The sequence below is a fragment of the Sturnira hondurensis genome, unplaced genomic scaffold (genome assembly GCF_014824575.4).
Source record: "Sturnira hondurensis isolate 20B ecotype Veracruz unplaced genomic scaffold, ASM1482457v3 Scaffold0004152, whole genome shotgun sequence".
NCBI classification, from domain to species: domain Eukaryota; kingdom Metazoa; phylum Chordata; class Mammalia; order Chiroptera; family Phyllostomidae; genus Sturnira; species Sturnira hondurensis.
The window spans coordinates 397,482-409,838 of NW_028076783.1; the positions used below are offsets into that span (position 1 = coordinate 397,482).

The 12,357-nt window shown below is 36.9% G+C and overlaps 1 protein-coding gene across 14 annotated transcripts in view; it reads left to right on the top strand.

Annotated features, from left to right (window-relative positions):
• MBNL1 (muscleblind like splicing regulator 1) overlaps positions 1–12,357 on the top strand; it is a 193,543-nt gene that overhangs the window by 77,591 nt on the left and 103,595 nt on the right. For 2 of the 14 annotated variants that reach the window (XM_037044797.1, XM_037044801.1), the window contains one exon: positions 9,840–9,953. The exons of the other annotated variants lie outside the window; for them this stretch is intronic. In XM_037044797.1, the coding sequence (XP_036900692.1) occupies positions 9,948–9,953 (6 nt within the window). In that variant the 5' untranslated portion in view covers positions 9,840–9,947. Of the gene's footprint in view, positions 1–9,839; positions 9,954–12,357 lie in introns of those variants that run through there. 14 annotated transcript variants of the gene reach the window in all.

Sequence of the window (12,357 nt, forward strand, 5' to 3'; positions counted from 1 at the left end):
TAAATGACATAGGAACTTTATGATGAGATAGGATAAATATATTTTTTAAAGATTTTATTTATTTTAGGCAGAAGGTAAGGGAGGGAGAGAAACATCAGTGTGTGGTTGCCTCTCACACGCCCCCTACTGGGGACCTTGCCCATGACTTAGGCATGTGTCCTGACTGGGAATTGAACCCTTTGGTTCGCAGGTGGGTGCTCAATCCCATGAACCACACCAGCCAGGGCAGGATCAATATATTAATATTCATAACTCTAACTCCCTTTTATACACACATAAAATTCATCTAACTATCATGGTTAATTCAACACTATTATTAAATCAGCAACCTAAAGGAATGTTTTTAAAGCAGTAATTTAAATATACTAATATTAATAATTTGAAATCTCATATGTATCTATGTATCTTAACATACAAATAAGATATATGTATTTAGTTTTGCTCTTGGCTTTTTGACTCTCTCTTTCTGATCAGTATCTACCAACACCTTTTATATGACAGGTAGTTTGTACAGAACAAGGTATGTGGAAGTCTCCCCCTCCCCTTCTTGTTTGTAATGTCTGTTGCTGACCCAAAATAGTTCCCTTCAACTTCTCTAGATGAAAATGAATCCTCTTGTGTGCTCGCAGAGGGAGGAATAGTTCAGCAGGAAATCATTTACTAATCATAGTTCATTAATAACATTGAAAAAATACTTTTAAAATGTCAACTCTGTCATTCATAGAAAATGTATGTTTCCTTGAGGAATCCCTGTGAATTACTTGTTTATCCTCATTGCCTTTCATACAGTACATTGTACTCCTTGGCACTTCATTAATTTCTAATGTAAATGAACTGTTAGTTGCATACAGAGTCCTATAAAAAATGGAGATAGCAGTTGCACCTTTTCTTTGATTTACTTGTTATCCTCCTGGTCATATAATTAGCCTGTTAATTTTACTCTCTACCTTACACCTTCTTGAAGGTTGCAGGCACTGGAGCTGGCTCACGTAGGATCTCTTCCCAGGTCAGTCTTCAGTGATGTCATGCTGGGAGCTTGAAATTGGCCACAGTGGGAGTATTTACACCAGGGAAATTGGCAAATGCTAACACTTAGGGTTCTCCCGTCCCCAGAGAGCTTCTTAAACACTTAGCAGTGCCATTTCTCTATCATTTTAAAAATCATTTGACCATGTGGAATAGCCATGTGGAATTTTGTTTCCAGATACTTTCTTTCCACATTGTTTGAAACTCTCAGAGAGCATCACTCAGTGTACCCATTTGCCAACTGAATGGCCAAATTACTCTGCCCTTCTGTCCCCCATCGTCCTTTTCTGTAAGGTAAAGATAATATTAGTTCCTACCTCAAGATTGACGTGAGGTTGAGTAACAAATGCATTTATTTCAGTGTGCTACCAAACGGTTGGTACACAATGAGTGCTCAAATGGTGCTATGTCTTATCTCTTTGCATCTAAATTAATAGATATTTATTGATCTCTTATTAAGTGCTTAGCATTTTGCTGAGTCCAATGGGTCACTGATTGACGCCTACTTCCTGTAACACTGGGTATGATCCACAGTCCTCAGTTGCTGTTTCAGCCTAGCGTCCTTTGCTCTCTCTGTCTTTTTACTTAGATTTTTTTTCTCCCTTTATGAGTGTTGCAAAGTTTTTAAATATTTATCTTTAGTTTAGACAATATGGCCGATAGGAAACTTCTCACCTTGGGGCCGGCCGTGCTCTTTTGCTGCCTCTTTGTTTCTGTCATTTACCAAATGCCTGGCTTTGTGACTGTTTTGGCGTGTGAATCATGATTTTGCATCTCCCCCCCACATCTGGATTTGAGAGCACGGCCTGGGATGTACTACCTTTATGTCCTTACCATTTAGGGGAGTACTTGAAAGCCCTTATACCCACAAGAGATACCCGTGGACTGGTTGTTGGTTGAAGGCACTAGATGTGGACTTTGCTCACAGAGGCCTGTTACGTAGCTGAAGACATAATACGTCTACATGTGACATGCAAAGGTACATACACAAAGCATGTTACTAGTGGAACCTAGATTTTTAGATTTTTAAAATGCTTGTAATTTACTTTTACATACATATGATGTCTTGAATTAGGTAGTACTTTTACTTCCCCATTACAGATATACACATTTATGTTCACAGCTGTCACTGAATTTAGTCGGGTCAGCCAATCAGATCGAAGCCGCAAAGCCCACTTTGTCATTCAGGTTTTGTGACCCTGGGTCAGAAATACAAGGGGAAGTTTCTAGTGTTTTCTTTTTCTTTCTATTTTTAATAGTTTTTACAATTAGAGGAAACATCGGAATAACTTCAGTGTATGGGTCTGTCAGCATTTTTTGTGCATCTCTCCATGCCCATACACATTAGTCAACATTTTGCCCATCTTGCTTCATTTCTTACCAGTATGTATTTTAAAACAAAACTCAGACTTCTTATCATTTTACCTATAAATTCTTTAGTATGTATCTCTAACATGTAAGAACTTGTTTTAAATATAACTTTACTTTCAAGTTTATCCAAATTGCCAATAATTTCATTATGTAAAATGAAATTTTCATTATATAAAATTACATAATTTTACCTTGTTTAGTTTTTCATAATTCACACACCTGTATTTTTTTATAGGTGGATTGTTCAAGTCAGCATCTAAACAAGGTTTACACATCATTTTGTTTGTATGTTACGTCTTTTAAGGCTCTTTTAATCCACGATAATACCTCCCCATCCATGCCTTTATTTGTAGAAATGTTCACATCATTGTTCTAGAGCAGATCTGAGATCCTGAACTTAGCTCGCTACTTGCTTCCCTGCTGTGTCATTTAACTTGCTCTTCTGTCATTCATATTTTCTGTAGTTAGAACATAAAGCTAGAATTGAGTTTATTTAACATCCTTATTTGGCAGGAATATTTGCTAGATGGCGCTATGACCTTCTGATCCCACCACACCAGGAGGGCATAATTTCATTTGTCTCCACTCTTTTAAAAAATAAATAACATTTTATTTACTTATTTTTACATATTTACATTGTTTTTCAAAAAAATTGTTGAATTTATTGGGATGACATTGGTCAATAAAATTATGTTAATGATTTAGTGAGCCAGGGCCAACCCAATGGAAGTTGTTCATCAGAATTGGAACCCATAGTTTTACCCCATTGTTGATTATTTCATCGTTCTGTGGTTTTTAAAGGGATTTTCATTATGACACCCCGCTGTAGTTATTACCTGTATTTTTTCTATAAAGAACTTTACCTTGGTAACAATTGGCAACTCCACAACACGGTTTGTATCAGGAAGCTGGAGAAAATGCATGATTCTATCAATTTTCAGAATCAGACATTATCTTCTAGTATAAGACACAGATGTAATTATAGATATGCTTAAAGTACTCTAACAAATTTTTACAAAAGTTTTCTTGGGGAAATTCTTTGAACTATTTCTCCAGTTTTTTTTGATTAATGCATTTTGATGACATTACTTTCCATGGTGCCAAATAACCCCCCTTTTTATTTTTTACCATAACTGTATCTCTATATAATGGAATTTATTCACTCAGAGGCTATTTATTGAGCATGGTTTTCCTTGGCGAGCACTTTGCTAACTGCAGAGGGTGTAGCTCTGTGCTCCGCTTTTTCATGGACTATGTAGTTTGGATTTGCTTTCTACTCAGAATGTGATGTGATTAAAAAGCAAACATGTTTTGAATCTGTTTTGCTTATTATAGTACTTCGTGTTCTATGCTACGTGTTTTAAATACAGTATTTTTAGCTGCTTTTGAGTGTCTCTGGGCCTAGTGTCTAAAACAGGACAAAAAGGGGATTGGAAAACTAAGTGGTTTCTGCTGACCCAAAGCGAAGTATTTCCATATGTCACTGCATGTGACAGACAAGGACATCTTTATTATTTGGGAAAAGAAGAAGATGAAATAATGGGGATTTCCCCAAAATGAAAAGTAAATGACAGGATCCTGTCTAGTTTAACATTAGCGAATGTTTGGACTGAATTCGACTTCTGTCATAGGGAAGAGAGGCTGACATTTTATGGCTGTCTTTATCTCCTCTAATTAAAGTGTTTTCTTAGGAGTTTTAAAGGTGTTTTTGTATTTTAGAGAATGTAGAATTTCTAAAGCTTTTGGATCACCATAGCCTGTGTGAATGGGACTAGTAAGACGCTCCTTTCTCCAGGGGGTTCTGTGACTGCATTCTGAGATAGTGACCATGAATCAATGCTGAATTCATCAGAAGATGTACTGTGTAATCCTGAGGTTATGCTTTACATGGTTTTGGTAGGTGTGTGATCCTATGTTGTAAATTTTAGGTAATATTATTTAAGTAGTCGTTATAATTCTAAAACTCTTCTTAGATATCTTTTTGAGAATAGAAACTCTTTTACTAATGCTAAGCTGGTATCATTTAGCTGTTCTGATTATTTGAGATTAAGGCAGGATGCAAAAGAACTTTACCTTGTGGCATATACTTAAAAGTATTTTCTTGCCATTGAAAATTGGGAAGATGAAAAAAGTTGACTTTCTGCTTGTAAGTCTCTGATAACATGTTTTATGATGTTATGGATAAAAGTGCTGGGAAGCAAGAGATGTTTGGAGTTGGTATTGTGTTTGCTTTGCTGACACCTTATTAAGATTTGTAAAACAGATGAAAAGCATGGCCCTTTAGTTGTGCTATCTGGTAACTCTGAGGATTAGACTGAGTTTACCTTTGAAGATCAGTGAATGGGCATTTATGTTATGTCAGTTGAAAGAATACTTGCGTTTTTGACTTGAGGGAAAAACCTTGATCTGCATAGCACAAAAGTTGTCAAAAATTTGCTTAACACGCAGATATTGACGATTTTAATTTGTTGAAACAGAAAGCTAGCATCAAGGATACAGTCATAAAGTTCGAAAAGAAGTAGGTAAAAAGTAATTGTTATACAACATGAAAAGAATACCTACCAGGGGAAAAACTGACAGAGTAGAATAACAGGAAGATTAGTCACTTCTGGAAGGAAAAAGAAAAGGTGGAGAGTTAGGGGAAGGAATATTTTAAACAGGAATGTAGAGCAGCAAGCGACATGTTACAAGAACAAAAGTGCGCTTTCAGAAAAAAAGGGAATAATGCTGGTCACATTAAATTAAAAAATGCAACATTTGTATTGACAATAAAACAAAAACAAATGGGGAAAATTTTCTATTGGGGAATAAGAGAACCCTGTAAAAATAAAAGAATGAATTTTTCCCTTCAGCTGAGGTGACTTCTCTTCAGCCACCTACGATGTCAAATGTGCACAAAGAAAATCTCTCCCTTTTGAAACAAACTAAGGTTCTACTATATTCAAGTGTTGGATAAAATAAAAGTGTCGGGCATCTTAAAATATGTATGCTATTTGGTGTGAAATAATTTGCACCTGTACATTTACTTATGTGACAACTAAAGGAATTGTAATCTCCAAATATTTTAAGAATTATTTTTATGAATTCTTTTTTTAATTTATTTTTTAAAATTATTTTCCAAGTACAGTTTTCTATTACTCCCATCCCACCTCACCCCCCTGTGTTCCCCCCTCGCTCCCATTTCCACCCTTCTCAGTTGTTGTCCATGTATTTTTTATATTTCACATGTATAGTGGTCCTTACAAAGAGAAAATGAAATAGTAAACATCACGTGTGTGTGTGTTGCTTGGTGGAATCCCATTAGTACCTAGTTTTTACCCAAGATATTTGGGCTTTCGTGGGACAGATCTCACGGGGCACTTTTTTCAACATCTCCAAGCGTTCTCATTTGTCAAGTGGGAATAATAATACACCCGACTCAGGTTGTGTAATGAGAATTTGCCATTCTCATTACACAAATAGATACCAAAAGATAAAAAGATATAAAATTTATCTAAGTTAGGGATTCAAGACTTCTATTATTTTATGTAACCATGTGGACTATATCGTTCTGTATCATTGGATTCATGGAAATGTGATATACCATCAGGTGAGCGTTTCCTGTTGATTTAGGGACAAACTGCAGCACTTCCATGGATCACTCGTGCATGATTAGCTGAGATAAATTCTAACGCCAGCCCCAAATAAGCAGTTTATGTGAACACGTGAACACCAATTACTGCTGAACAAAATCTCTCTCTCTCCCCTTCCCCCACTCCCTGCTTCTTTCTCTTTTCCCCTCTCCACCCAGACCCACAAAAACACAGATACTCTTTCAGGCTTTCCCTACACATACTCTCTGTCTCCTGGGAACAACTGCATAGGAAATGTTTGTTTTCCAAACTACCGAAAACAAACGTTATCTCCAACATTGAAAGCTCTTCCTGCTCCTGGGTTGGAAACACTGAGTCCTGTTGAGTTGCTTGTAGATTTTTTTTTTTTAGCCAGTGTTTAGGTTTATTTAAAGCATAAAGTTGTGAGGACAGAATGACTCAGGAAATTGTAATGCATAATTAGAGCTTTTCACTTTTAGGTCACCAGTTTATATTTGGCCGGCTTAGTATTAGTTAGGGATTGGTTGTAGTTGGTGCATTGTTTGGTTTCTAGGAGAAGCTGGGGAGCTCACTGCAACTTCACCTGTTTTGACCTGAGTTCCACCTCGAATAGTATTTTTCCAGATAAAGCCAAGTTGAAAGAATTAAAGAGAAGGGGGTATGCCCAATTAGAGTTGAAGTCTAAGATGTCACTTTATTCATCTAACTTCCATTGATTGATTTTTCTAAAAGTAATATGTGATCACACACTTATGTTTCTGTTTTTCATTGCACTGTTATTAACATCAGCAAGAAATAAGAACTGTAACTGCACCAGATAAGTTTAGCAGTCAGAAAAATTCAAATATATATATTTGTATGACTGCATAAGTAAGTCATGATCTTCCCAGTGTATCACTTTGTATTGCCAAGGTCATAAAAATCATGTGTTACGATGTGTCTTATGTAAAAGTCTATGGGGTCACTTTGTTTTGCTCACCCAACAGATTCACTTGTATTTAGAATTTATGATTAATTTTTGCGTTCATTCAGTGTTAACATTGAAGACAAATAAATCTTGTTTTCAGCTAAAGAGAAGACCAGGCTTATGTGGGTACAGTGTATAATACCACTGCTCAAGAATTTTGCAATCAGATAGTTGTCTAGAAAGAGGTAAAGAATTGACATCTTCCTTCTGTGGACGTTTTTGATTATAAAAACGATTGAATGTAAATAGACCTGAATGTATCACCTTAAACTCTGCCACACGGACACCTAAATTTCTTCTTGCGAAATGTCACCAAATGCCTGCAATTTCTTACAGCTTTTGTGGCTAAATTCTAACAAAGGGTTGATGCCTTCACCATGATTGTATTATCTTTATGAAGCTTTCATGGTTTCCTGTGCTAATTTATATTTGGTTAAAGCCAAAACAGTTGAAGCTAACCAAAATCAGTCCAGAGAGGTAGGCTTGCTGCCCAGTTAAAGAGATAGGTTGGTTTCAGTATTCTTCATTGGTTTAAATCTTACATTTGGAACCCTAGGTTCTCGATCTGGGCTGTCTGAGATGACCCAGATGGCTTTATGTCCCCAAGAGCAAATTCTAGGAAGGCCATTTCAGCTGCTGACTATTCAAGCAAGTCTCTCCGCCCAGGGTTAGTTCTTTCTCATCACAAGGGATGATCCCTGGGTTTTTTTTTTCTTTTTTCTTTTTTTTAAAGAGTCCTCTATCATGCTCTTTTGATCCATGGATTTCTAAAGCTTCTTCTAAGCTCCCAATTACTGTCTTGGCCCTGCACAAAATTACATTTATTTGCCAATGATGGGAGTAAAATATACAAATGACTGCCAGTGATGATAATCCCTCAAAACAGAACGACTTTCTCTGTGATGATAATAAGGTTATTGTTAGTGCCTCTGAAGATATGATACACTTGAAAAAAGGCTAAAACTGCATTTGTCCTTGACTTTTTTAAAATCTGAGAATCACATAAAGCATTTGTTAATTCCTTAAATTAGTAAGCATGAAGAGGAATGGATGTGGAATTGTGTATTATATAAGCTTATGTACTTTATACATGTTAAGTTTTTGAAGAGACAGGGATGGGGGACCACCCTCCTCCCACTGGGGTTCTCTCCAAACTTGACATTCCTTACTCTCTTTCTTTATGTGTCGATCATGCCATCAGCTTTCAAGAGAAAGTAGAGGGTTGGTGCAGGCTTAAAACCATAACTCAGGAGTTCCACTCCCTGGATCGAAGACTTACACTTGCTACTTAGTAGTTATTTCTTGGTAGTTGTTTGATCTCTGGCAGTTTACCAAGCACTCTCTGCTTTGTATCCCTCAGATATGCACCAAATTGGGAGTCTGTCTACTTTGTTGGGTTGTGAATCTGAAATAAATTAATACACATAAAGGACTGATAGACCTTGAGGGCACACATTCAATACCACATATATTACCTATTATGAAATCTTCATTTTATGTCAATGTTTTCTAATGTCTGTTTATTAAAAGCAAACTTACAATATACAAATTAGTGAGAACCAGAACTCATGTTGCAATTTTAGTGAAATGCTTTAAGAGCATCGGTTCTGGAGTTGTACAGCTTCAGATCACGTGGGAGCTCTGTGCCCTTAAACCTGGGGTGTAACCGGACTGAGCCTCAGTTTCCTGATTTGCGAAATGGGGCAATAACAGTGTCCGGTCTGTAGTTGCTGTGAGGATTAAATGGGACAACACATGTGAAACACCGGGAATGATGCCGGGCCCTTCATGACCATTCAGAATGTTAGCTATTGTCTGTGTTACTTCGATGATGAAGAGAACCTGTGAAGTTTCTTACTGCTTTGACAATGAAGTGAACATTAATGCATGAGCAGCATATTATGCTCAGGGTCTGTGTACGTAGGGTTTCAGGGCTGCCAATTAGAATTGTTACTCTCCACTGTGCAGAGAACACATATCTTGGAGTTCATCATTTTTCCCTAATAAGTAAATACTTATTAGGAAAATAATCTGTTTTTACTTATCATTTGTAGAGGCACTGCAAATTTTTAAAATCCCTAGATACTTTTTATATCCATAAGATTTTAGCTCTGAATAAATTAGTTACGTAAAGTAAATGCTTTGTTGGTGACATTACCTGCTTAATTCTATTGTTCAGCCATATTCTAGCCACTAATTAAGTTGAACACCACTGGGCAGAAGACGAACTCATCCATACCATCAAAGTGGGAGTAAAAGGTAGAAGCAAATAAGTCATTGTTCTTTCTGTAGCATAAGGATCATAAGACCTGATATTTCCCCATCTGTTGGCAGTGTTGTAAAGATTATGAAAACATTTGCATTGGCAAAAAAAAAAAGTGATTCTATGCCAGGAAGGCAGATAGAATATTAGGAAAGAAATGACCAAAATTGCATGGTGCCCTTTCTTTTATATGGTAACATCCCCTCTTTCATTAACAGGAAACTTTAGGGCAATCCACTTGCTTACTAGGACCAGAAAGGTGAATGAAATTTTAAAAAGGATTCATCAAGCCTTTTTAATATTAAGGTACACCTTTAAGAGAACATGTTTTCCACAGAATTAAAACCTTAGAATTTCACAGTTGCTGTATACTTATTGCCTTGTTTGGGAGCAGCTTTTAAGCATGATCCCAGGAAAACACCTGTTTGGACACGGTTGGCAAGGTGCGAACCGAGGGGTAAACTCTGTTTAGGTGCAGAGTAAACCGAGTGCTTGGCTACCATCCTGCAAGGAGCTGGGTCGAAATGGTCTGCTCCAGCTTCTGCTGCCGCTGCCGCTGCTAATATTGCTGGGAAGGAAACGTGGCTGACCTGGCATATCTTTACTCTTGGTGCTGCAGCAGTTTCAGGAAATGTTTAAGGGAACCTTCTGGATCCTTTTCGCGGCACCATGGCAAGAAGAAGCCCTATCTTATCTATTGAAGATAAAGCGCGGAGTTGGCTAATGGATGCTGGTGAGTGACTAAGGCAAACGGTGAGCCAGTGAACTGACACCTTTTGGGTAGGCTTGCTCTGTCAAGGACTGAGACGGCATCCGTGGGAAAACGGCCTCTGCTATTTTGGACATCAGCATGTTGTCTTAGAGAGAAGTCATGGTTCTATCACCAGTGACCTGATCCTGTGATCCTGCGTCAATTCCATAAGTAAAGTTTATGTATACATATATATATATTTTTCCTGGCTTTACTACTTGAAGATACTAATCGTGACCTTAGTCGAGGTGGCACAGTTTCTCATGGAATTTCTGTCACTATTTGATCTTTACTTTTGTTTTTCACTGGACCCAGAGTAGTTTTTAAGAAATGAGTTTCTAGTATAGGAAAGCAATTATTCTTCCTTTCAATTCTAAATGAGCACCTCCTTTTTTCACAATGGTATAGAATTTTAATTTAAGAAATCACTGAATTTGCATAATTTAACACTTTCCAGGAATATTCTTTTCAATTTAATTATGTAAGCAAATTTGTAAGATACTGGCCATATTAGATAGTTGCACAGGATGGGTCAGGGACATCAGTGATAAAGAAACCTCATCGTGATTATTTTTAGAAAGAGGGGAAGGGAGAGAGACAGAAAGGGAGAGAAACATCAGTGGGTGGTTGCCTCTCACGCTCCCCCTTACTGGGGACCTGGCCTGCAACCCAGGCATGCTCCCCAACTGGATATCAAACCTGCAACCCTTTGGTTCACAGGCCCGTGCTCAATCCTCTGAGCTACACCAGCCAGGGCCAGAGGCCATTTTTTTTTTGACTAAGTCTACTATGCGATTTGAAGTACTTATATATTTCTTCCACCTTATAATTTTTAATGGACATGACTGTGTTCCAATAAATAGTTTACCTATGTCTTTATTTCCAAGATTGGAGGATATAGAAATATTAAGTTTGCCATAGAGGCATAAATCACATTTTTAAAGAATAATTAATTGATGATGAATAGTCTTTTCATAAACAGGGTAGATTTAAGGTTAAGTCTAGAAATTTATAGTAACATAATAAAGGCTCTGAGAAGTCCTATGGGAAGAATTTACCTGTTTAATTTTTAAGAAATTTATTTGACCGTAACCCATCCTCCAGCCCCCAAGTCACAGTTTTTTTGAGGAGTGCCTTTGAACATTTGGTGCCATCACTCAGCCAGTTCAATATTTATTGGGCACCCATGATGTTGCCAGACTAGGTGCAGGGGTGCAATTGAGCACATTTATGAAAATGTGCCCTCTTGTGATGCTTAGCAACAGGGAAACCCTGGTTTAGACAATCTGGTCTTACTACTTTAGTAAGATACTTTAGTCAGTAGCGGTATAATATTTACTTTGAAAAAGCCATTACCAGTTTTCCTATTTCCACTGGTAATAATCCTGACATACCATCTCATCTGAAGAGCTCTCTAAATGGGCTCTACCATTTCACATTGGCAGTAGTTACTCATTTCCTCGTCTTCCCTTGAACATTTTTTTTTTAGTTTTATTGTTCAGATTGCTGAAACAGATTTTCATGAGTGGGATTGAAAACACGTAATTGATTTTTGACATTTAAAAAACCCGCTTCCGTTTGGTTTTGACCTCAGGGGTTCACTAAATATTTACTTCTGAAGACCTAGCATATTGACAAGATATGCTTTAAAAAGTTAAGCTTTAGTTTAAATCAACATCTAAACTTAGGCACTGTTTATACAATGGAAGTATTTTTAAAAGGAAATTTGGATTCCTCATCCCATTCTCTGATGAAATCTCGATTCTCTCAAATTTAAAATACTAACTGCCTAGGCAGTACTGACTGTTTTGTAGATTAAGGGTTATTTTATAAAGATCTGACTTAATGGACATAACTGAGTTTGCCCAAGCAAGAGCTGCTTGTTCATTAAACCGTACATGTAATAACATTATATACATCAGAACATGTATATTTATATGTTTACATATGTATGAATCAGGTGAAGAATGGAAACCAACGTTTTCCAACATAAGGTTATTTGAGCTATTTGACACCAAGTAAAGTAGATCATTTATTACTATTTTTTAACTTGGGTTAAAAATATAAGTAAATACCTGAGGTAGTAGAGTTTCTTCTTATTTAATTCTAAAATAAGTACACAGTGTTGGTTAACTTGCTTCTGGTCTTGAAAAACTGCCAGTTCCTAAATGAGTCTGATTGTTTTTATTTTGATACGTGTTAGGGATTACTAAAGTTTTGTCAGAGTTTATATTTAGTCTCTGATTTGATTTTATCCAGCTCATTAAAGCAAGATTGTCTTAGGGTCTGTCTCTTGCAGCTGTTTAATATTTAATACTCGGTGGGCTCCTAAACTAAGGCTTTTGAGCAGTTGGGGAACTGTGAAGTGGTTAATAGGCTGTAAGCA